This window comes from Dromiciops gliroides, chromosome 2, assembly GCF_019393635.1.
Source record: "Dromiciops gliroides isolate mDroGli1 chromosome 2, mDroGli1.pri, whole genome shotgun sequence".
In the NCBI taxonomy this organism is placed as follows: domain Eukaryota; kingdom Metazoa; phylum Chordata; class Mammalia; order Microbiotheria; family Microbiotheriidae; genus Dromiciops; species Dromiciops gliroides.
Genome location: NC_057862.1, coordinates 113335044 through 113361530, shown reverse-complemented (window position 1 = coordinate 113361530; position 26487 = coordinate 113335044). Strand labels below are relative to the sequence as shown.

At 38.4% G+C, this 26487-nt stretch overlaps 1 protein-coding gene across 1 annotated transcript in view; it reads right to left on the bottom strand.

The window, feature by feature from the left end:
* Nucleotides 1-26487, bottom strand: part of PDE8A (phosphodiesterase 8A) — a 262918-nt gene that overhangs the window by 83640 nt on the left and 152791 nt on the right. The window contains 4 exon segments of the mRNA XM_043987196.1: nt 4010-4064; nt 5879-5935; nt 9897-10087; nt 15774-15830. Of these exon segments, the coding sequence (XP_043843131.1) occupies nt 4010-4064; nt 5879-5935; nt 9897-10087; nt 15774-15830 (360 nt within the window).

Genomic DNA, 26487 nt, shown 5'->3' with positions numbered 1-26487 from the left:
AGTCATGCCATGAAGACTGCTTCATATATTCACATGCACGCGCATACACAGTCAGAAATGGTTCTAAACAGTTTTGTTATGAAGACATATATTTATCCTTTCTGTGATCTTCCTTCCTCCATGCTTTGATTCTTAAGTGATGATACTTCTTCCTTACACTCTCATAGCAACAAGGGGACTGTCCTTTGCATCAGCTGTTCTCTATGCCTGGAGTGCACTCGCTCTTCACTCTGCCCTCAGAACCCCCAGCTTCAGGGCTCTGCTGGAGCCAGCTCCTAGACCCAACTTAAATTTGCAGCATGATCATTTACACCTTAGAAACCAGCAAATGACTATAAATCAGGGCTTGATGTATTATTTTATGGATTGTGTAGTCTTGAAAAGATGATGGAGAAAAATGCTAATAATGCAAATTAAACTTACAAACGTGTTGTGCTTTTCAGAAAGCCAGGTGTTAAACATTCACCAACACATCCCTGCATGGCTTCCTTCAAAACTTTGCTCAAGCTTCCCCAAGCCCAGGATGCCTTCCCTGAACTTGCCCTGCTCCTAGCTATTAGTGCTCTAGCCCTCCAAAAGTCACCTTGTATTGATTTTGCATTTTTTGGGGGCTATAGAATTACATGTGTATATGTCTCCTCTAATAAACTTCTTGAGAGCAGGAATTATGTCTTTTGTCTTTGTATCCCCAGAACCTAGCACAATTCCTGAAACATACCACAGACATTTAATAAATGCTTGTCAACTGACTGGCTGTTTGGAGAGAATCTTGGATCTGGAGTAAAGAAGTCCTCCATTCAAATTCCACACCTCTCTCTCTCTCTCTCTCTCTCTCTCTCTCTCTCTCTCTCTCTCTCTCTTTCTCTCTCTCTCTCTCTCTCTCACACACACACACACACACTCACTAGTTGTTAAATTGTTGAACTAGAGACAAGTTATTTAACCTCTCTGAGCCTCAGTTTCCTCTTCTATAAAACAGGACTAATCATACCTGCAGTACCTTCCTCACAGGGGTTGTCGTGAGTCTCAAAGGAGACAATATATGTTAAGAGCTTTGGAAAACTTACAGTGCTATAGAAATAGTTATTATTGTTGCTATTACAGAAGCATTGGGAAGACTGATAATGTGACTGTTTGAAAAGTGTCTTATGTTCTTTGTATGGGAGACTTTAGCTCAGGCATGCATAGAAAACAGGCCCTGGCAAAAAGCTTCCTAGAATAGGTAAGCTTGCACGGTTGGGGGATGGATTGATTGCTTTGGTTCATTGGTCAACAAAAGCTGTTCTGAGAAAAGACACCATGCAAGTGTGGGCTCTAGAATTTCACTCTACAGTTCTCTTCTGGGTATTTAGAGTTGTTTTGGTGGACTTCTTTGTTAATATGCTTTAAGAAATGCAGCCAGTTATCAGCCACAGGTAACCCAGACCATACCAGCATGTCAAGAGCCTTTGAAAAAGTTCTATAAAGATAATGAAGTTAAAATTAACTCAAATGACCTTAGCTGAGCAGAATAAGCCTAGAGGGAAAAAGAAAATATTTTTCCCAAACTTCACATAGGTGGAAAGCAGAAACTTCAAAAGGCCATGAGAAATGATGGGTATTTACAAAATAAAGTTGGCTTAGAAATATAAGCCAGAAGCAGTGGTTTTGAAGAATATGGAGGCAGCCAGGAAGCACTTGTCAAAGCTAGGGTTCTTAAACCTTTTTTGTGTCATGATCAAATGAGACAATATATGTTGAAGCCTAAGGACCCCTCTCAGAATGATATTTTTAAATACATAAAATAAAATGTCTAATATTTTAAAATATTGTTATTTAAAATCTTTTTTAAGTTCTCAGATTCCAGGTTAAAAACACCTGAGCTAAAGTAACTAGTGACAAAAATGTAAAGCTCAAATTGTTTCTGAATGCCAAATAAACCAAGACTTGATCTCAGTGGAATCTCTTTGCACCCCTCCCCACACAGTCCCCACCCTTGATTCCCACCAGGATTAAATCTACAGAGGTAAAAAGCAATGAGGCTTCAATGTTTGCAAACTTCTGGGTTAAGCAGATATTTATCTTTGAGTAAGTCCAACTCAAAACTCCATTATACAGATTTATTATACTTGCTAAGGCCTGATGAGCTGTAGATTGGAGTTTCCCACCCTGGCACACCAGACTTCATGGTCCATGACTAAAACCCACAAAGTCCCATTAAGTGGCTTCTGAAGCTCTTTTATTTTATTTGAAGACTTTAACTCAGATCTTTGGGTCTCTTAAGGGTACAGGCTTACCGGGACTTCTGGCTTGTAATTTTTAGTGTCAGATCCTTGTGGGAACCAACTGGGTAAGGGCCAGTTTGCCTTGACTATTACTGTATTCTTAAATTGGATCGGTCTTAAGCACCATATTCATAGAAGTAATAAGTACAATAAGGTGTTCCATGTTATAATTTTAATTAAAATATCCCATTAAAGAAGATTTTTATTATACTCAGAAACAATTAAAATTATTACTTTAAAGGGACTAAAGAAAGAAAACATAGACCATTTGCTAAAGCATAATTTAAGTCCAAATAAGGAGCAAGATTCTTTCAAAGGTCATTATCATTCAAAACCTTTGTTGTACACTTAATCCATTAAAAGAATTTCTCACAAACAAGCAGTAGGGGTGGTGGTGGTGCTGGTGCTGGTGGTTTTGGTTTGCTAAGCACTTTACATATGAAATTTCATTTGATCCTCACAATAACCTTATGAGGTAGGTGCTATTATTAATCCCATTCTACAGATGAAACTGAGACTGAGGATAAGTGCATTGCTCAGGGTCACAAAGTGTCTGAGATAGGATTTGAACTCAGGTCTTCCTGACTGACTCAAATTCCAGCTCTCTCCCCTTTGTTCTACCTAATATTCAAATACTAATAATCAGAGATACAAAAATAAAATCAACTTTGAGGTACCACCTCTCACCAAATTTGCAAAAATAATGAAAAAGAGTACAATTTAATGTGGATGGGGAAATAGGCACCCCATTACCTTTTGAGAAAGCCATACCTTGGTCTAATCTTTTTGGGAACCTTTGAGGCAACTTTAGTCAGTGGCATCAAATGGATCCTACCTTTTGACCAAATAATCCCATAATTACTACCCTCCTAAGAATTTCTTTTTTTTTTTTTTCGAGGGGCAGTGGGAGTTAAGCGACTTGCAAGTGTCAAGTGTCTGAGGTCGGATTTGAACTCAGGTCCTCCTGAATCCAGGGCAGATGCTTTATTCTCTTCACCCAGATGCTCCCAAGAATTTCTTTTTAAAGACCTATCTCAACAAACGTATTTGAAGTGGTTTTATTTCTAAGTGGCTTAAAAAAATGGAAACAACCTCTGTGTTCAACATTTGGGAGGAATCTCTGGGCAAATTATAGAAGAACAGTGTTGCAGAGGACTATGAGAAACTTTGAAGCTGAAGAACATAAATTAATGTGTAGAAGTTTCTATGAGGTGATGTAAAATGAAGGAGGCCAAATTTGAAAAACAGCCACCGCTTGACTATAACTACGTATTTTTTTTCTTTTTTGGGAGGGGGGCAGGGCACTGAGGATTAAGTGACTTGCCCAGGGTCACATAGCTAGTTAAGTGTCAAGTCTCTGAGGCTGGATTTGAACTCAGGTCCTCCTGAATCCAAGGCCGGTGCTTATCCACTGTGCCACCTAGCTGCCCCTACAACTATGTATTTTTAAAACTATCAACAGAGCTTTATAGTTACACAAAAGGGAAAGAGATTGTAAACAGACTGAGCAAATAAGTTGCTATTGCTATTATTTTGTTAAAGTTTACATATTTTTTAAAAATCACATATTTTACTCTATGCATGTCTATATTTAGGATTTTATTCTTTATTTTTTTTTCACTTGTTGCTTGGCATTTGTTGACAGTGTTAGTAAGTTTATAATAAAAATTATTTATGCAAAAGATACCCTAAAGCAATTTCCTCAGAAGATGTGTAACTTGAGAGACAAAGATGCCTTTACGTACCCTTGTAAAACCAGCAGCAATAAGGGGCATAACAGATGTTTCTTCACGCTCCCCCCTTTAAAAGAAAATGACAAAGGTAAGATACTAGTATTAGTTATCTTTCATATCTACTCATAACCTTAAATAATGTTACTTTTCTCATTAAAGCAGAGTGATTTCTAGGGGAATTAGAATTAAATAAGACCATCCTGCCTCTTAATTTGTGTTTTAAAGCCTAAAAAAAAATTTAGAGGGATTATTTTCTCTCAATTTTTTTTATAACACAATGATGCTTCAAAATATGGAAATTATATGAGCCAATCATCTTTGCTACAAACATGCTACAAATATCCTAACTTGAATTATCTCCCTTTTTCTATTCAGTTCCATTAAAAAAAATTATTTTAGCTAAAAAATTCAACATCTTTAATGATGAGGAGCCCAGTTCTATTTTTAAAGGTAATGAAGATATTTAATATTTACTTAAACATTCCCTCATCACATATTTTTCCTTTTAATCCATCCCCAAGTTTCCAAGATGGAAGGACATGATTACTTTTTCCAATCTATTATTGCTTCCTCTCCTAGCCCCCCACTACAATCACTATCAATTTGTATGTCACCCATCAGATTGGAAGCTCCTATGAGAGCAGGGGCCATGTTCTTTATTTCTTTTACATTCCTCCAAGTACCTAGTCAGGGTTGCTTGGTAATGTAGTAGGTGACTGACTAATAAGTCTTTGTTGATTCAGTTTGCCGTCTGAGAAAAGAGGCTTCACTATGGTCTTACATTCTCTTAAAAAAGAGAGCTCCAGGAGGAGAAAGCCAAGTTTAAGCAAATAAAGGGAAGAAAGTAGGAGCAGCTAGAGGGGTCCCATAGATATTACCCAAGACTAAACAAATACCATACAAACCTGACATTTTTCTAGCTAGTGCAGAAGACTGTGGGGTCTGATTCAAAAATATTCCTCAGCTTAAGATGTATGATTGTCTAAAAGGAACAGGGGTCCCCAATTTTTCAATGTTTATTTCCTCATTTAGGTCTTTTTAAAACAATTCCCTTTCTGCCCCCCTTGGAAACATTAAAGTTGTTGAGGAGTACATTTCTGGATGATGACTTTCTTTGATTCTGATCTAATAACCAAGGCTTAAAATATATATATATATATATATATATATATACACTCTAGAAAACATTTTAAGTATCAGACATGTAATATCAGAACTTTATCTTCTCAAACAGAAACACAAACACACACATCCACACCATCCAAGGCCATGCTGCTCTGAAATTCACCTCCTTCTTCAATTCACTCAGAAACAAACAACAAAACCAAACCCACACTTCCACAAGACCTACAATCCTGAAACGTGGCTATGAAACTGTTTCAGTCAATGAGGCAGAGAAGAATTACTCCTAAAAATAACAGTGGGTTTGTACTACCCCCTGAGCAAGGAAGAGTTTGGCTTTAGTAGCTAAAGAACAGATAGGATTTCACTACAACTGTAAACACAATGTCCCACCCCAAGGCAACCCTGCTAGTGTCCCAAGGTGATAGCCATGCCTCTTCCTCTCTTTGCTGCTCACAGACAGCTACAGTCATTTAAGGGAGCCAATTTTTTCCAGGCTCGCCTATTTTGGAGGCAAGAAGCAGTCAGGACGTAATCTTCAGAGGCTAGAAATTGATCTAAGGTTTAATCCACAGAGTTAAATGAAGCTGAAAATACTGCTAAAATCTCCAATGAGCAGAAGGAAACAAGGAAGGAATGTGACGTCAGAGGGAAAACTTGTCACACCGCCCAGCATTCTAAGGCTGTGCAAAGTGCTTACATTTTCATATGAACAAACATTACATTTCATGTGATTCTTGACACCAAAAAAAAAATTACCTTCGTACTACACCAACAATAACCGTGTTTTCTGAGGATTTAGTTGTTCTGATAGACCTTAAATAAAAACCAAAAAATACTTCAAAATCAGCTCTAAAATACCTTTTAAAAATACACAAACTTATCACTGTAAAACAAAGGAAGAGAGCCCAGTTTTGGAGGAGGAAAGTCAAAAGAACTTCAGATAATGGAGGTCAGTAAGGAGACGTAAAACAGGAAATTATTAGCAAAATAAATAGCAGAGACATAGAAAACAATGTAGTTCGTTAAATAAATGGTTAAATAGCAGGTAGAGATAAATGAGGGAGATGAAGAGCAGAGATACAAAATAGGGAAACAGTGGGAATAAACGACAGACATAGACTAGGGAAATAAATAGCAGAGATATAAAATAGGGGAGAAATAGAAAGAAATTTGAAAAAACAGTGAAATGTAGAGTAGGTATTTAAAACAGGAAAAGGGAATAACAGTGACATAAAATACTGAAATAAAGTCTTTAATTATTTTTATAATCTCTAAAATAATCTTTTTTTTTTTTTTTGCCTAGACCTCTGATTTCATCAGTGTAGGGAATTCCCTCCACCAATGGAGATCAGCAACTTATCTATAACTCAATAGTCTTTGTTGCCAAGGGTACTGGGCAGCTGAGTCACTTGCTCAGGGTCACATAGCCAATATGTATCAGAGGCAAGTCTTAATTCAGGTCTTCCTGGCTCTAAGGCTAACAAGCCTCTATCCACTACCCCATGCTGTCTCTCCTTTACTTCTTTATTATTACAAAAATGTTACTAAATGAATTAATACTCAGTAATTTTTGCAAAACACCAATTAGATGTGGAAGCATTTTGAAAGCACTGGGGGGAGGCGAACCTCTTGATGGAAACAACAAGCTTTCTGCCTTTCGTAAAATTTTCAGAATATTTTACTATGATTTTATGCGGAATGTTGTTGAGACAGAGGGTGGCCTTTAGCAGGGAAAGTTTTGGCATTAGCTGACATATTGCAAAAATATTTGCAATGCTTTTTGGGATAACTGAAATTGCCTGGTGGCATAACCAATGGGGGGAGGGAATATCACGTGGGCAGTTTGAGGAGCATGGGTCCCGAGCTCTGAACCGTAGCTGGAACACCTTCCATTCTCTCTTCCAATTCTATTCACTACCAACTAAGTAAGATCGAAGTTGTTAACATCAGGGAGAAGTTCAGAGATTTGAACTGAAGGATGGGGTAAGAAGGTACCAGCAGTAATACCTAGGGCATCAGGTTAAATAGCCCCATCACATCAGTGCTTTGCCAGGACCCCTTCCTTTTCAGAGAGTTTGAAGGAGATTCAAATAAATGACTTGCTTTTGGCTTGAGAGTTCCAAAGGTTCATTTCAAACCCTTTTTGATTTACTGCAGTATAGAATAATACTTGATAGAGTGCTGGATCTGGAGTGAGTAATAAGAGACAGGTTAAAAAAACTGCCTCTGATGATTACTGGCTATCGCCATAGGCAAGTCAACTTCTCCAAGCTTGTTTCCTCATCTTTAAAATGGGGATGATGATTCCTGCCAATATCTACCTCACAGGGTTGGTGTGAGACTCAAATGAGATAATGTATGAAAAGTGGCTAGCAAAATTTAAACTATTACATACAGAAATATCACCATCATTATTATTGTCATTTGCAATAATTTTATTTTCATTTTTATTTATCAAGCATTCTCATTCCTCTGTTCCTCCTCCTTCCCCTCCCATTGAACAGATTTTTAAAAATCCAAAAAATAAAGCCCTCAACAAATAGCTGCATAGCTGTACTTCTGTTATTATCTGACCATTCTCCCATTTAATGAAATGCTCCTCCCTAAAGATAGTGTCTTCTAATCAACCTGCAGTGGATTCACGATTACAAATCACAGCTGGCGGAGCTGACTCTATAACCTTGGCATTATATAATACAGTGGACATTCTGTACTCACAAGCAATAAAAAGTATTATTTATAATACCATTGGGTCTTGATTAGATAGAATGCTCAGAGAATTTGATATTTTGGTTAATTAAAGTTTCTGGTCCATTGAGATTAAAGCACTACAACCCTTTACTTAATTGAACGTCTATTCCTATTAAACTAAAACCCATGAGACTAAAGCTCGTCTTCTTCATCTCTGTGCCCACTACAGTGCTTATTACACAGCAGAACTCAATAGCAGGTCATTCATCCATTCCATGGAAGTTTTAGTATAGAATGGACCCTAGTTATTGAAGCTTTTCTAATATGCAGTGCTATAGTATCTTTTTCTGTCTGAAGTTAAGTACCATAGAACAAGGACAACAACTTAAAAAAATAATTCACTATGTTAGAAGACTTCAGGGTCTTCACCAACATGAAGATGAATTTTCAGTGTGCAGTGTGCATTATAGACAGATGTTTGGACATGGGCAAAACTGTTAAAGGAGGTTGAGTTCATCTATAGCACCCCTCCCTCTGTCCTCCTCCTTTTACTACCTTAGCCTTCCTCAGACCCCTTTCCTGATCCAAGGCTTCCCCCAGTAGGGCATTCCTTCCTTACCTGACTACCTTGTGTTTTAAGCCAAAGGTCTCAGATTTGGGTTTGAACCAGATTAAATATAACTGGGAAATGTTTAACAAAATAAACAGAAATGAAGCACAACAGAGATAATGTTAATTTATGGTTTTCTAAGTCAATATGCAGCCTAAAGGGACCCCTTATTATTTGAGTTTGATCCCCCCACACCCCACCCTACCCCACTCACAGCTGTTCTTGATGCTCTAGTCTAAACTATTTAAATTTAGTGAGAATTTAATTTGGAAGTCAGTCTCTTCTCTCATTAAAACTAAATGATCCTAAATTACACTCATAGTATGTTAATACTAGGAGAGACTTTAGAGAGTCTTTAAAAATAATTCCTTTATTTTACAGATGAGGAAACTGAAACCCCCCAAAATAAAGTCGCTTGCCCAAGGTCACATAGCTGGTGAAAAAAGAGCTGGGACAAGAACCCAGGTCTTTGACCAAAAAGACTAGTGTTCTTTTCAATATGCCATAGCTACCCTTTCCTCAGGGTATGGCTGGGTGATTTGCAAGGAGGTTTGATAAACCTAGCCAAATTATTAATGATTGATCATGGTTTGCTGTGTCATCTCTATAAGGAAAGACCTGCTTTTTGATAACCTTGTTTTCCTGATCTCTTGTTTAGAAATTTGATTATATACTGTTGAAAATAAATCTTCTATCCTATAAAATTAGACCCCATCCCCTGCCAAACCCTGATATTTGAGAGGTCCAATTAATCAAGTTTTGAAAACACTGTATTTTACTAAAATCACAATTTTCCTTTCTAAAAAATGGTCATATTAAATAACTATTAACATTCAGTAGATATGTGTCCATAATTAATTACCACAGAGAGGGCAATGTAGAGTTCTGGATAAAGCATAGGTGTTACAGTCAAGAAAACCTGAGTTCTAACTCTAGTACTTAGTAACTGGGTGACCAAAGGCAAGCCATCATGATGTATTTGACTCCTTCTTAGACCTTTCTTTCATCAAAAACCAAGCGAAAGATTCTTCTTTAAGAAATCACCTTGTTAAAGGAAACCTCTGATCTATGCCTGCCACTCTGCTCATGGCACCACACTCGCTACATGGTTATACTCTGCAGGGATGTAGACCCAAAGAATATTATTTTCTTGTTCAGTCATTTTCTGTCATGAACACTCATGGCTCCTCTTCATGACACCATTTTGGGGTGTTCTTGGCAAAGATACTGAAGTGGTTTGCCATTTCTTTTTCCAGCTCATTTTACAGATGAGGAAACTGAGGCAATCAGGGTTAAGTGACTTGCCCAGTGACTTGTTAAGTAGCTTGGGATACTGAGAAGTCAAGGGAGTTGACCATGATCTCACAGCTGGTAACATGTCAACCCATGAGCCCAAGGCTAGCCATCCATCCATTAAGGCATGCCGTTGCCTCTAGCCTGTTTTTCTATCAACGAGCTGAGGCCCATTCTTACCTGCATAGTGCTACTGCATCCAGCTGCCGGGAATGTCTATGATCGATGATGATGATGTCATGATGTTTTTCCAGAAAGCTTTCGAGTGCAGACTGAGGATTCTTTGCAAGTGAGCATATAAACCCTGCCTTCTCACATGCCCAACAGAATCCATTACTCTGGTTATCTTCTTTGGTAAACACTAAAAGTACCTAATTCAAAGAAACACAAACATTTAAAAACCAATCAGATTGTGACCTTAGCATCTTTCTCCCCAGACTGGTCGAACAACAAGTTGTTATTTTAAAAAATGGATAAATATATAAAAACATGCATACATACCCACATACATATCTGGACACATGAAAATTTCCAACTGTATGGCACAAACATAAAAATTTCTAATAAACAAATTCATTGATATAATCTGTAAAACTTTTTTGCGGGGGAGAGGTATATTACAGCTGCCAGGAAGTAATGTCTTTATATGTGTCTTCCCTCCTCAATTAGTCTATACTCACTGAGGATACAAATTGTGTCACCTTAATTTCTTTTTTTTTTGTGGGACAATGAGGGTTAAGTGACTTGCCCAGGGTCACACAGCTAGTAAGTGTCAAGTGTCTGAGGCTGGGTTTGAACTCAGGTCCTCCTGAATCCAAGGCCGCTGCTTTATCCACTGCACCACCTAGCTGCCCCCAATACAAATTGTGTCTTTTTTAAAATTTGCTAAGTACATTGTAGATGCTCAGAAAATGCATGGTTGACTAATAATATACAACAAATATTTAAGTGTTTTACCTTGGATCTTGTGTCTTGCTGTTACTACAATTCACTTTAATACTCAAACATTTGTATTATTCAAATAATCATGTCCACTGTGGAGCAAACATGATTATCCAGAATATAAAACATAGTGAAGATTTCAAAAAATTTAAATAATTCCACAGGAACAATTAATAATTTAAAATTTAAATAATTTTACAACATCATCCAGTATTACTAACTCAGAATTTATGCAAATACTCCAAAGAAAGTAAATTGTTGGCTCTGCTTCACATTTCTCTGATACATTCATCTTACTGTATTATTTATCATAATCACTTTTTTACCAGACCCACAGATTGGCCCAGCCCGTTGCTGCTGGTTAGGGGATGAAAGCAGAGAGAGGACTGATACTTTTTTTTGAAATTTTTTTGGTGAGGCAATTGGGGTTAAGTGACTTGCCCAAGGTCACACAGCTAGTAAGTGTCAAGGGTCTGAGGCCAGATTTGAACTCAGGTACTCCTGAATCCAGGGCCAGTGCTCTTTCCACTGTGCCACCTAGCTGCCCCCAGGACTGATACTTTGAGAGACCAAATCAGGGTCTGGCCAGCCACTCTGTTCCCAAATAGTGGCAAAGGAAATATGGATGAGAAAAACTAAACAGCATGGGACTGGAAAATTACACTATCTTTGGAGTCAAGAGGGCCTAGTTTCAGATCTTACCTCTGACACTAAGTAATTTGACCAGAGGCAAATTACTTAGTCTTTCTTCATCAGTAAAATGGGGGTAGGACTAGAAAGCTTCTGAGACCCTTCCAGGTCTAGAGCTATGATCTTAGGAAGAAAGCCAGGGTGTTTATCGAGTCCAACCCATCATATTTTACTGAGAGCAAGTGTGGATGATGCAAGGAAGGAAAAACAGGTACAGAGTACCAAGAAAGGCGTAGATCAGGAACACCAACTATTTAGCCATTTATGGTCTTGGAAATAAGACAATTAATGGGGCCAAGGCTGATTCCACAAAGTAGACAAGCAGAAGGTACCCAAGTATTGCTGAGTGAGTACCTTTTGTTTTTCTAGCCCACTTTGCCCATGCAAAGTTGAAATTCTGATACCATTCCTCCACCTAGAGGGACCTCCTGGTCTCTAGGTGCAGAGCTTGCAAGCTACTGTTGGTGGAACATATGGACTAGCTCTGGGCATTGGCATTTCAGGTATACTTGGTTAGCCTATAGCCTTCCAAATTTACTAGATGCTCTGGTCATGCCCTTGTCAAAAGTCTTGCACTTTATGAACCATGAATTTTTCCTGGACATTTATGAGCACTGGGGCTCATCAAAGAGCAATTTATTGAAGCTCAGCACACTCATGAACTTCCAGAGCAATGACCAGTGGAACCCTTGACATGCAATAAAGGGAAGGGGCAAGAGTATGGGAGCTATGGTTCTGAACAATCAGAGAAAACCCTGAAGATCTACCTTACTAAAATGGATAGTTGGATTAACATTTGTATATGAACAGATTTGGTCAGTCTCTACCTTAAATGTTGCTGGGCACATCTGTTAGTGGGCCTCTGTCTGCCGTAGGAGACCTAGATTGGGTTCACTGGGGTTGATAATAAAGTCTGGGTGGATTCTAGTTCTTTCAGATTGTAGTTTGTGATGGGAATGAATATGAAAAATGACATTAGGGAAAAACTCAGTTTGGACCCATAGTTGGTAAAGAAGGACATGTTTTGCGTAGAGGTATATGCACAAAATATTTGAAACAAAATTCTGCTGCAAGGAGAAAGGGGATCTAGTTGCCTTGATGGTATGAAATGTAATAACAGGGATACTGTTAAGGAGTCTGGTTTTTTAATCATTCTGATGATGAGACTAGATGCAATAAAGAGGAATATTTTGACTTGAAAGCTAGGGAAAATGAGAAATAAACTGTAGTTACTTGAGAAGATCGTCTAATAGGACCAAGATAAAGATAAAGATGAAGATAAAGAGAAGTCTCCATGACTGTGGGTAAGCTGGTATAGGGGAGGAAATGGGCCTTTTCTAAATGAGCTTCAACTATCACTTAAAGGGACCCTCCCTGAATTGGGGCAGATTAATAAAAGTCCAGGAGTAAGTCTTTACTGGGTACTGGGGAGAAGCAGATGCAGAAATATCAAGAAAGAAAGAGAAAAGGACTCACAGGTACAAAAATATTTATAGCAGCTCTTTTGTGGTGGAAAAGAACTGGAAACTGAGGGGATGCCCAATAACTGGGGAATGGCTAAACAAGTTGTGGCGTATGAATGTAATGCACTATAAGAAATGATGAATAGGCAGATTTCAGAAAAACCTGAAAAGACTTACGGGAACTGATGCTGAGTGAAGTGAGCAGAACCAGAAGAACATTGTACACAGTAACAGCAACATTGTAAGACAATCAACTATGACTGACTTGGCTCTTCTCAGCAATACAATGATCTAAGATAATTCCAAAATACTCATGATGGAAAATGCTCTCCACATCCACAGAAAGAACTGTGGAGACTGAATGCAGATTGAGGCATACTATTTTCACTTTATTTTTCTTTCCTTTTTTTGTAGTTTTTTTCCTTTTGTTCTATTTCTTCTTTCACAACATTACTAATATGGAAATATGTTTTATATGACTGCACTTATATAACCTACATCAAATTGCTTACTGTCTTAGGGAAGAGAGAAGGGAAAAATTTAGAACTCAAAATTTATTTTAAAAGAATGTTTATATATAACTTAAATCAGATTGGCTGCTGTCTTGTGGAGGGGGGAAGAAAGGGAGGGAAGGAGAAAAATGTGGAACTCTAAATCTTATGAAAATGAATGTTGAAAACTACCCTTACATGTAACTGGAAAAAAATAAAATAAATGTCTGTTGCCAAAACAAACAAACAAACAAACAAAATCAAATCAAATCAAATAAAAAGAATGTTTAAAATTGTCTTTATGTGTAATTAGAAAAAAATACTATTTGAAAGGGGAAAAAAGTAATTGGTGTCTAGCAAACTGCCTTCCAGTCAATTATTCAACAAGCATTTATCAATTGCTTACTATATGCCAGGTACTGTGGTAAGCACTGGGGGAACAAGCAATTTAACAAAAAAAGAAGAGAAAAAGCAGTCCCTGCCTTCAGAGAGCTGACATTCTGGAGTAGGAGGAGTAGGAGACAACTTGTTGATAAATATGTCCACCCAAAATGGAAGATAACCTGAGAGGGGAAGGTACTTGTGGGACCAGGAAAGACCTCTTGTAGAAGGTAGCATTTAAGCTGAATCTTGAAGGAAACCAAGGATTCTAAGAGGCAGAGGTGAGGAGGGAGGGCACTGCAGGTGTGGGGAACAGCCTAGGGAACTGCTTGGAGATAAGAGATGGTGTGTTTTGTGTGAGAACAGATAGATGAAGATGGCTGGATTACAGAATTAATGGAGAGCTGTACCATCCAGACTTATGATGGGAGCAGGGGCTATTCTGGGAGAACTATGAGTTTTCTTTTCTTTTCTTTTTTGTGGGGCAATGAGGGTTAAGTGACTTGCCCAGGGTCACACAGCTAATAAGTGTCAAGTGTCTGAGGTCGGATTTGAACTCAGGTGCTCCTGAATCCAGGGCCGGTGCTTTATCCACTGCACCACCTAACTGCCTCCTTGAACGAGGGGTTTTCTGATAGAGTCCTTCACCTGGGCACAGACTTTGCAGATTCATTCATGGTAGCTCATTATGGACATATTATATCCATAATGTCATGATGAATCTGAGGCCACCCTAACTCTGAGATGGAGGGTATTCTACATTCCCCAGTGATCCATGGCAAGATCACTGTGGCAAAACCTAAGTATTTCTGTCTGGATTTACCCCAAGAGTATGGACAGGCAGGGGTAAACACAGTATAGAAAACCAGCTATGGATTTCCCTTCTGGGGAGGAAGGGAGATACTCTCGGAAAGGGAGAGAAGAGAAATACATAGCCTATTGTTGGTATTGCCCAGTAAAGGCTGGAGCATATACAAACTGGCCAAGCAGGTAAGGAATCTGAAGACCATGCTTACCACGGTATCTGGCATATATGAGAATACAAGAGAATGTGGATGCAAAGGGCCAAGAAATATCAGACCAGGAGCATCAAAAAATTATCCAGGTGAAGTTCAAGAAACTTGGGAAAATCAAGAGGTCTGGGATCAATTCTGTGCAGGATGAATATGAAAACAGCAGGGCGATACTCTCCAATCAAGAATTGCTCAGACAGGGGGCAGCTAGGTGGCGCAGTAGATAAAGCACCAGCCTTGGATTCAGGAGGACCTGAGTTCAAATATGGCCTCAGACACTTGACACTTACTATCTATGTGACCCTGGCCAAGTCACTTTACCCTCATTGCCCTGAAAAAAAAAAAAGAAAAAGAAAAAAGAATTGCTCAGACTTTCTGCTTTTCAGGCACCAATGAAGAAGATTCCCCTGATGCTAACAAAGTGTCTTATCTTCACCACAACATCATAAGCTCCTTCAGGACAGGGAACATCATTATCTTTGTCACCTTAGCCCCTAGCATTTGCATACCATATGCCTATTTTGCATATAGTAAGTGTATTTTAGGTATTTGTTGAATATTTTTTTAAAAGAGTGAACAGCCCATAAATTTTCACTTGCTTTTCTTTTTAAAAATACTTTTCCATTTTCAGTGCAGGCAGCATCAAAGAATTCCCATTGCTGAGCATCATTGCATTCTTCCAGATCTATTAATTAGACTCCAAAATCCATTACATGTTCAGAGACTAGAAGCATCAGAATGTGGAAGATCATTTTGAATGTGAATAGAATTTGGAAGTCAGGTTTAACTCTTGATCAGATAAATAAGGAGAGCACAAATGGGACCCACTTTAAGCTAAAGTAATATATGAAAACCTGGATTTCCAAAGGTGACAAATCAAGATGGGATCATTGACTATATATAAAAGAAACCACCATAAATAGGTTTCTATAATTAACAGTATGCTTCGAGTGTGACATTTCTAAAAAAAGTTTTAATTGATTTACACAAAGTTTTTCTATATCACATTGACTGTGCAAAGTGAGCTGGAAAGTGAAGACATGACAAAGAATGACTTCACCTGTGTTTGGATATTACCTGAAGCTGATCTTGATGGAATCTCATAGGGCCAAATTGTACATCTGTTACTGTTGCCTGTAAGAGAAAGAAAGACTTCTTGAGAATTGATCTTTTTTTTATTAAGGCTACCAAAAAATGAAATTTCCTTCAGGGTAATTCACAAAGAGCTAGAATTAAAGACAGTGAACAAGTTTCAGAGGCCTATTAGGAAGTCTGGGTGCCACTCTAATTAGGTTTGGTTTCAGTTCTGTGCAATATCTCAAACTACCTGCTGGATATTTGCACACAAAGTGTAAACTCATTTCAAACTCATGGTTTACCTCCCACCCTGCCTCCTTCATCAACATCAATACTAGTTCCAACTCCAATTCCCCCCATATCTTTCCAAAAGTAACACCATTCTTTCAGATCACTCAGAATGATTAATGTTTCCCACATATGAAGAACTGAATAAGTGATCATTAAATGGTACATTTTGGAAACAATATGGAGAAGGGCCTGGTTGAAACAGAGGGCCTTTGTTGGAGAATCCAGTTGTATAGTGAGATTTTGGAAGGCCCAGAAGGTGAGGACGAATGACGATGATTGTTGCTCTATAGGCAATAGCAAGCCAGTGGGGGCTTTGAAGCACCTGGATGATCTTGGGCAAGTGACAACTTTCCCGAGCCTGACTTTCCTCATATGTAAAATGAAGGAGTTGAACTAGATGCCCTTTAAGGTCCCTTAAACCTCTAGACTCAATGACCTAATAATCCTCTGATAGCTATGGCTAATTTGGTAGAAAGTAGGGCCAGCATCACACAGGACTTCAAAGGAACTGGATGTTGTTAACTGGGCACAAACAAGACCCTCTGTTAGATTAGTAAGGAGCCTTTAAACCTATCTCCACATCACATCTCTGTCTGATCTCTAGACTCTTAGAATCTGTTGCCAACCCCTGCTTATAATGTGGGCACCAGTGTGGTACCTTCCGCTCACTATCCTGAATTCCCAGCAACCAACTCAATCCACTTATGATCAATCCACAAAATTCTAGTCACTCCCTTTGGGGGGATCTTCCAGGTGTGGTTTTTCCTCACTGCTCTGTCCAAGAAACTTTAGCTTATGCCATGGAGGGCCCTTGGCCCAGCCCATGGCAAGCTCTGTCCTCATCTCTATGATAAGCAGACCCAAACACCTGTCCCTTCTTTCCCACCTTGGGTTGTGTACTGACTAGCATTTTAGTGGTCACAGATAAAACAGAAGTAGGATCTACAATCCCATTCCAAACACCTTCTTAAATACTGTGATGGAGAAAAAAGGAAGTGGAACTGTGTGGCCCAGCACCAATAAATAGATGGCTCAATAACCTGGGAATCAGGGTTACAGATTCTTGGAGCAGGAAGGGAGAATAAAGATCAGTTAGTCCAGCACTTGAATTCTATACCCTGGGATATAGAAAGATGTAGTGGACGTGACTGCTGGCCACTCGCAGTACTCTCAGGAGAAACATAAAAAATGGAGCGTGTATCCCAGGACATGAGAGTTATTATGTGAATGTTAGACATGCCCTCTCACACCTTTGAGACTCACGTCAGCCTTCCTGTACTCAGATTATTTCTAAGATCAAATTTCTAGCTCTGAAAATATACTATGATCACATAACTAGAGAGGGACAGATGTTCTATTTTTTTTAATGGAGGGAGGAAAGGGAGGATTTCTACAAAAACAGACTGGCAAACAACTCTAATTCCTGGGAAAATATTGTTATTAGTGAGACAGCTTGTGAGTATTTGGAAAGAGAAGTGTTCATAATTAAGTTCAGCATGGGTTGATCAACGAGACCTCATAGACAAATTTCCTTTTCTTTTTCTGACACAGGGTTACTAGATGATTAGATGACTGTCATGAACACAATGCAGCTTGATTTTACAGGGTATTTGTCAAGGTTTCTCATGATAACTTTATGGACCAAATGGAGAAAACTGGGCCACATGACATTATAGTGAGTTGGATTTGAAAGTTGTTGAATGATTGGACCCAAAGAGAAATAGTTAATGGATTGATATCAACCCTTGAGAGACAAAATTAAAATAAGAGCTTACAGCATACACAGTGAAATGATAATAGCTCACAGCATCCATAGTAAAGTACACTTTAGGGATCTCTCCTCGGCTCTGTGCTGTTCATTTTTTTAAAATAATGATTTGGATAATGAGATAGATGTCATACTTATCAAATCTACAAATACCATGAAGTTAAAAGGGATAGTTAAAATGATGAATGAGTCAGGAGACCAAAAGATCTAGATAGGTTGGCACAGCAAGCTGAATCTAAGAAGACAGAATCTATTAGGAATAAATGCAAAGTCTGATCCTTAGGTTCAAAAACTCAACTGTAAAAATACAAGTGGGGGTTGGGTGGGGAGGCACAGCCAGGCAATGACGCATGTTAAAAAAATCTGGAGATTTTAGTGGATTCTAAGTTCACCAAGCATTAATATGATACAGAAGCAAAAACAAAACAAGACAAACAAAAAAACACCCCAAACATACTCTTAAGCATTAATAGAAGCATAGTGTCTAGAATGAGAGGGCTGAAAGTTCCAATGTAATTTAAGTTAAAGTATAACTGGAGTAGGGCAACTAGGTGGAGCAAGTGGATAGAGTACTGGGCTTAGAATCAGGGAAGACTCATCTTCATGAGTTCAAAACTGGCCTCAGACATTTAGCTGTGTGGCCCTGGGCAAGTTACTTAACTCAGTTTGCCTCAGTTGCTCATCTGTAAAATGATCAGGAGAAGGAAATAGCAAATCGCTCTAGTATCTTTGCCAAGAAAACACCAAAATAGGGTCACAGAGGATCAAACATGGCAGAAATAGCTGAACAACAACAGCAATGCACTGAGTGCAGTTCTGTGCCACACATTTTACAAAGGCTATTACTAACAACTCTCAGTACTCCAAATAACTTCCTATGACTAAATTTCAGATGAGTTGCCAATCTATATTAGTGGAAGGAGCTCACCAAGCATATCATATGCCCAGCCCCAGATCCTTCCACCATTGTTGAGTATATCCACCCATCTAATGCACTTGTGGATGCAAGTGCGAGCTCTCACACACACACACACACACACACACACACACACACACACACACACACTGACAAAGGAAAGTGATTTCCAAAAGAGGTTGGCCACGTAGGGAAAGGCCTGTAGACAATGATACACATAACAGACTGAATAAACTAATAGTGATGCTTCATGTAGAGAAAGAGGAGATTTAACACAATAGCTGTCTTCAAATATTTAAAATACGTCAGTTGGGAAAGAAGTTATACTTCTATATTTCTGCTTGGCCCCAAAGAAAGTGGAACAATGGATAGAAGTTATGAAGATGTCAGTTTTTGCTTATTTTAAAGAAAACTGAATTCCCCCTGGCCTAGGTGAATTATTCTTCCTAATTAAAAAGTATTATTAGTCTATAGAGGAAAGGAAACCTTAGTAACCCAGTCTCTACTGACTGAGAATTTGATTCCTATGTATTATCCTGGGTTGGACTGAAGTTTAGCTTTGCCCAAACCAAGAAATGAGTGTGCTAAGTAAATGAACAGTTTTAAAAATTTTGCCAGGGCATGTACAACCAATTTAATAGGCCAAATTAATTCAACATTCAATATTCATTTATTAAATGTCTACTATGTGCCAGGCATATATACCTTTTATAAAAAAATACACATTTAAATATGTATACTTGGTCCCACATTTTTTTTCGGATGGAGGAGTATATAATCAAAAAAGTTGAAGAAAACTGGTCTAGAATTCACTTTACATAAAAAGAATGGGGCTATTTGCACATTAATCAATTGACAATCATTTATTAATGGAAATAGAGGAAGTAGAAAGAGAAATTCTATTGGCAAACTACAGGGCTGGCTACTCATCAGCCTCCAACTTTCTGCTTCTTTACAGAAGTATTTTATACATGGGGTGGGGGTGGGGAGACTAAATTGAGATGTCTTTTCATAGTCTCAAATTCTCAGATGTCTCTGTGATCCCATCCATTTGAATATTCTCTCCAACCCAATCATGTCTGTCCATCCTGTGATACGTTAATCAATGGATTCCTATAAGCTTGAAACAAGTCTACAGGACTATGAGGATACAAAGATAAATGAAAGAGAACTGATAAAAACTACATACAAGAATGAGTCTTGTCTAGTCATTAAAACACCTGGGAGTAGCACTTGGCAAACAACCTTATTATAACAAAAATAATAGCTAGCATTTCTATAGGCTTGAAGGTTTACAAAATGCTTCACATCTGTTTTGTCATTCGATCCTCAGAACAACTTTGGGAGGTGAGTGGTATTATTATTCCCACTTTTCAGGTGAAGAAACTGAGGCTGAAAGAGATTAAATAATTGCACAGAGTTGCACAGATAGCCAGGAAGTAGGTGAGTTAGAATCTGAACTCGAGTCTTCCTGATGCCACGTCCAAAACCCTCTCCCCTATACCACATAGCTGCTTCCCTATTATTAACTTGACATTCATCTATAGATCCATAGATTTAGAGCTATAAGGTCATCTAGCCCAACTCCTGTATTGGACTATATGTATTATAACTTAATGACATTTCATTGTTTTAAAAAAATTGATACTTCCCTCCTTCCCCAGACAAAAGTCATTCCTCTTTCCTTTGAATGGCCATAACCTTTTCATCTCTCATGTACTTTTAACCCTGTATTTTATTTGTGTCTGTATTTTATGCAACTCCCACAAAGCATCATAATGCAAGCTCCTCTGACTCATATTTGTGTCCTGATGTGGCCTATCACGGTGCTTTCCTCAGAGCAGGCTCTTAGTAAACACTGGGATTTCAATTATGAACTCAAATTACAATGGGCCACACCCATTAGTTGGAATTACCCAAAGGGAAAATGGAGGGCTCACTATCCTCTTATTATAAAAAACTTAGTACTGATGTGCCAACATAAAGGTCTTCTCAAAACTCATTTTTGTGACCTCCAGCGGTTTCTTCCCCCCAATTTGTCATCTGCATTATCAATCAGGTTTAGGATTTCCTCAAATCTAACTTATTCCAAATCTGGGTTCAAATTCTACTTTGGACACTAATTACTTGTATGTTCTTAGGTGAATTGTTTAACCTCTTTGGGCTCCAGTTTCTTCATCTTTTTTTTTTTTTTTGGCAGGGCAATAAGGGTTAAGTGACTTGCCCAAGGTCACACAGCTAGTGTCAAGTGTCTGAAGCTGGATTTGAACTCAGGTTCTCCTGAATCCAAGGCCAGTGCTTTATCCACTGCGCCACCTAGCTGCCCCCTCTTCATCTTTAAAGTGAGGAGATTAGACTAGTTCAGTAATTTTTTTTTCAGTCATGTCCAACTCTTTGTGACCACATTTGGGGTTTTCTTGGCAAAGATACTGGAGCTGTATATTTCCTTTTCCAGCTCATTTTACAGATGAGGAAACTGAGGCAAATGGGGGCAAGTAACTTACCTACCCAAGGTCACACAGTAAATGTCCGAGGCCAGATTTTCATCTTCCCCATTCCAGGCCCCCAGTGCTCTATCCATTGCATCACTTAGCTGCTCTCTCAATTCCCTTTTAGCTCTAAATCTATGAACCTATGAACCTAAATTCAACTTGAGGGGGAAATAACAGACCTGGGGAAGTAATCAATAACCCTCTTCTTGTAAGGTTGCTTAATAGTTAACAAAGATAGCATACTCTCAATTAGCAGAGGAAAAAAGGGAACACTACACTCCAACCTTCAACTAAGGAGGAAAATAAATAAAAGGGACCAAATGTACTTCACAAAATGAGAAATTGGCTAAGAAACAGCACTAGCCAAATGTTCCATGTAATTGGTGGTTTTATTTTTTTCATTCTCATTCAGAAACTCTACTAATACATTCCACAGTGGGCCAGGGATGGACAGGAGAGCCTCATTCAGGCAATCTGAAATAGATCAAGTCCTTTCCGTAGTACTCCAAAATTTTTATGACCCATTACCTTTCATTTATTATATCATTTTGTTCCTTTTTATTAAACACTAGAGGAATTATAACTATGCAAGTTATGACCAACCCCTCCCCCCACAAAAAACCAAACCCAAATTAGTGAGACTTTGACTATACTTTAGAAATCTGAACTTGCTTTCCAGAAGCTATTTATGGAAAATGAGGCAATTTTAGGTGATGTCTGGAATTCAGCTCAGGGTGGAAAATCTCAACAAAGCCTAGAGCTGACCTTTTGTCTTCAGTGGGGCTCCCCAGTCTTTTCGTGGTAAGAAGGTATTCTTCACCTGAAGTCTGACAATCAGCTCTGCTAGAGGTTGTGGGGAGGGGTTGTTGTTCTTTGTCCTTCATTCTTGAAGAGGACCATGACGTCAGGAGGTGATCCTTGCATTGAACTGGATTTAAGTGAGGAAGGCTGCTCAAAGTCACCAACCTCACTCTCTTCTCCAGAGCCATCTGGGTCCAGTAGCAAGATATATATCAGGATGACTGGAGATGGCCCTAGATGTTTCAGACAATTGGGGTTAAGTGACTTGCCCAGGGTCACATAGCTAATAAGTGTCTGAGGTCATATCTGAACTCAGATCCTCTCAACTTCAGGGCCAGTGCTCTATCCACTGCACCACCTAGCTCCCCTGTGGGGATGGGTAGTGAGGCAGAGAAGGTAAAAGGAAAGGTATATAAAAGCAGAGGAAGTAGAATGGGAAATTCTATTGGCAAACTGCAGGGACTAGGTCCTATGGTGACTTATGAATCCCCAACATTTGAAACATCATAGCTTCCAACCTTCTGCTTATTTGCAGAGGCATTTTATACATTGGGTGGGGAGCCTAAATCAGGATGTCTTTCCATAGTCTCAAATACTCAGATGTCTCTGTGACCCCATTCACTTGAATCTCCAACCCATCCATGCTTGTCCATCTTGAGATCCTCTAACCAATGTACTCCCATAAGCTTGAAACAAGGGTCTACCAGAAGAGCTGAATGTTAAGAATCACCTCTATAAATTTTAATTTGATTGATGGCACTCTAACTGCAATATGTAAGTCCAATGGCTTTGGAAGATTCAAAGAGAAAAGAATGAAAGCTTATATTTCTGAGGCTGTATCATGAGGATATCTCTCACAGGGTTCTGAGACATAGTCCTAGCTTGTTTATAGCAGACTATCCATAAAGCCAGAGTGGTTAGGCACTTTTTAGTAGTTCTTTGTGATTCTCCCCACCCGTTCCCATTCTGTGAAAGGCTAAACATATGATAAAGGCACACAGTTACAGGACAGAATATTGAAGCTGAAAGATATCTTAGTTATGAGACTCTCAGAGTTGAAAGGGACCTCAGATGTCATCTAGTCTAAATAGCCCCCAACCAAGAATTTCCTCTACAATGTACCTGGCAAGAGGACAACAAGCCTTTGCTTGACTATCTCCAGTAAGGGTGAGACCATTCGTTATCTGCCCAGAATCATTTTCCTTTTGGACAGCTCTAATTGTTAAGAAGTTTCTCCTTGAATTAAGCCTAAATTTTTGAATTTAGGATCAATCGATGTTTATTAAGCACTTGTCATGTGCCAAGGCACTGTGAAAAATCCTGGGGCTACAAAGAGAGGCAAAAGACAGTCCCTGTCATCAAGGAACTTATAAATCAACGGAGAAGACAATGTGCAGACAAGTATATACAAATCAAGCTATATACAGGATAAATGGGAAACAATTAACAGAGGAAGGTACTAAAAGCAAGAGGGGCTGGGGAAAGCTTCTAGTAGAAGGTAGGACTTCAGTTGGAAGCCAAGGAGGCCAGTAGTCAGAATGGAGGAGGAAAAATATTTCCAAGCATTGGGGACAGACAGAGAAAATGCCCAGAGCAGAGGGATGGAGTGTTATGTTCAAAGAACAACCAAGAAGCCACTCTTGCTAGATTGAAGAGTATGTGTCGGGGAATAAAGTGTAAGAAGACTGGAAAGGAAGGAGAGACTATGAAGGTTATAAAGGGCTTTGAATGCTGAACAGAGAATTTTGTAGGATCTGAGGGACAGAAATTGAGATAGGTAAAGAAGTCCAACTCCTTATTTTAAAGGTGAGGAAACAGAGACCCAAGTAAGTTTAAGACTTACTAAGATCACAAAGGTAGTAAAGTGAAAAGAGCAGGAATTTGAACCCAGACAATTACTCCAAAATGAGCCCTCTTTACACTAGTCCTGCCCCTAAAAGGAGATGCTGAAGGAGACTTGCAATTTGATGGGCAATTTCTGCTTTGTTTTTTAAGAAATTCATCATGCTACTTATAGTCATACGTTGTACATAATCATAAAATTGTACAAGATCACTTATTGAATCAATCAAAAAAGATCTATTCCATTAAGCACCCAGCCCTGTGATAGGAACTGTGGACATGAAGACAAAAGCAGAACAAATATAGTCCTTGTCCTCAAGGATCTTATGATCCATCAGGGGAGATAATGGGTCGCTATATAAACATACACAAAATAAATACTAGGTAGCTTTTATAAAGAAATTTTCACTCAGGAGTATACAACAATATTCAGTTGTGCTAAATCAAATCTCTCAGTATAATGAACAGTTACTGCTATGAGGCAGCATCAGGTTCAACAGGAAACTGAAGCATCTTGGTTTCAGCAAGTGTGGCAAACGAGGGAAATGTTATCAGGACCTATACTTTGTTTGTGTATCTGTTAATGCCAGTGCAAAGCATAAAATACAAATATTTTAGCATGGCATTTGCAAACTTCCTTAATATTGCTCTAAATTACCTTCCCAGCTTTATCACATAAAATTTCTTCAGTGGGATACACTGTCCATCAGTGCAGATAACCATTCATCGCTTAGTGAATAAGTTTTGGAGTGACCTGAAGCAGAGAGAGAAAGCTATCTTGTCTACAGTCACACAGCTAGTAAGTGCTAAAGGCAGGATTTGAATTCAGTTCTCATATATGCTCCATCCCTGTCAAAATGGACTACTTGTCATCCCCCAACTTTGCCCCACCTTTTTTGTCTCCATGCCATTGTATAACCCATCTATTGTGCCTGCAACGGTTCTCCTAAACCCACGTCTCCACCTGTTTAAAGCCTTCCTTTTGTTCATAGTAAAAGCTTCTCTAATCTCCTCATCTATAAGTTTTCCATCTTGAATCTCTCATATCAGCCAGGTTAAAACTCACTAATGAACTTAGAACACTGTAGCTTATAGCTGTGTGTATATTTTTCTTATTCCCCTATTAGGATATAATTATATATATGAACAGTTATATATAAATATAAAAATATATTTTATATAATATACATTTACGTGAAAATATAAATCTTTCTATATGTAATAGTTTCTTGAGCTATAGACTCTGTCTTGTTTCATTTTGTATTCCCATTTTCTAACACAATGTATTACACCTAATGGCCACTTAAGAATCAGTTTGGTGACCAGAAATAAGAAATCATAGATATTTCTAGTAACTTAAGAGTCTCAGATAGCCCTCTCAGAAACATCATTGCTCTACTGGTGTTTATTTCTTTAATGACACATTATTAACAGTTTGATTATAGCCAGGTCCTGATTAGTGCAAATATTAAATCTGTTGAAGTGGTCAGGACACCATGTGAAATTATAATTATATAAAAATATGGTCATTGGTTTCAACCCAATAGAAATATGCAACATGAATTCAAATTATATTTTAGGGGATTCATTTTCTGCACTAATCAGCACCTAGCTATATGACTTAATTGGGACAAGTACTGTCTGAGTAGGCAAGAGACCCAACACTTGAAGGGCAATGGGCAATTCACTTGCTCTCTCTAAGTCTCAGTTTCTTTATCTGTAAAAAAAGGCCATTAGACTTGATGATCTCTCAGATTCATTTAAGCTCTAAATCTATGATCCCATAGCCTATTATGAGATAATGTCTTAGTTCTTTTCTGGTTCTGCTGTTTTACGAGGATAATTTTATATAGAAGACCTTCCTTACTTTGGAATAAAGAATATTCTAGAACAAAATGGTAGCAAAAAGAGAGACATTGGGCTTTCCTATTTGGGGGACTTATAATCGTCTGATTTATACAGAAAGGAAATGAAGTTGAAAGAAATGAGGATTTTAGCAATTGCATTTATGGAATGGTGCCTCCCAATGATATCTATTTGTAAATCATTTAACAACCTACTATATAACAGTAGAACAAGAGTAAGTCATTTTTATTTTTATTACTACCTAAAAAATCATACCTATCAATCATTTCCAAGACTAAAGTAGAATTGTCTATGCAGTAAGGCAGCAAAACAATCAATACAGGATATAGGATGGCCCTATCTCGCTAAAACAGGGGAGAGGTTAGCTAATTCATGAATTGGGCTTTGGGTTGGGCCTCTATTTTCAAGTTTAATTGTTTAAATAAGGCCTCTGCCTAGTTTAAATGGGCTGAGGGGTAATCCCTAGGCAGGGATCTGGAAATAGATGAGTTCACTTGTAAACAAAGAAAACTAAGGAGAATGAGATAAAGTGCAAAAAGCATCAGATTTGGGGTGAGAACATTAGAGCTCTGATCCTGCCTATTCCAATGACTACTACCTGTTTGACCCAGTGCAAATTCCTTCTAGTCTCTGGGCTTCAGTTTCTTCATCTGTATGGTGACCATTCTGCAAAAATCATTAGCAGTTCTAGGTAGTATTAACAAAAATAGAAAAAAAGGAGGAAACAAGATAAAGAAA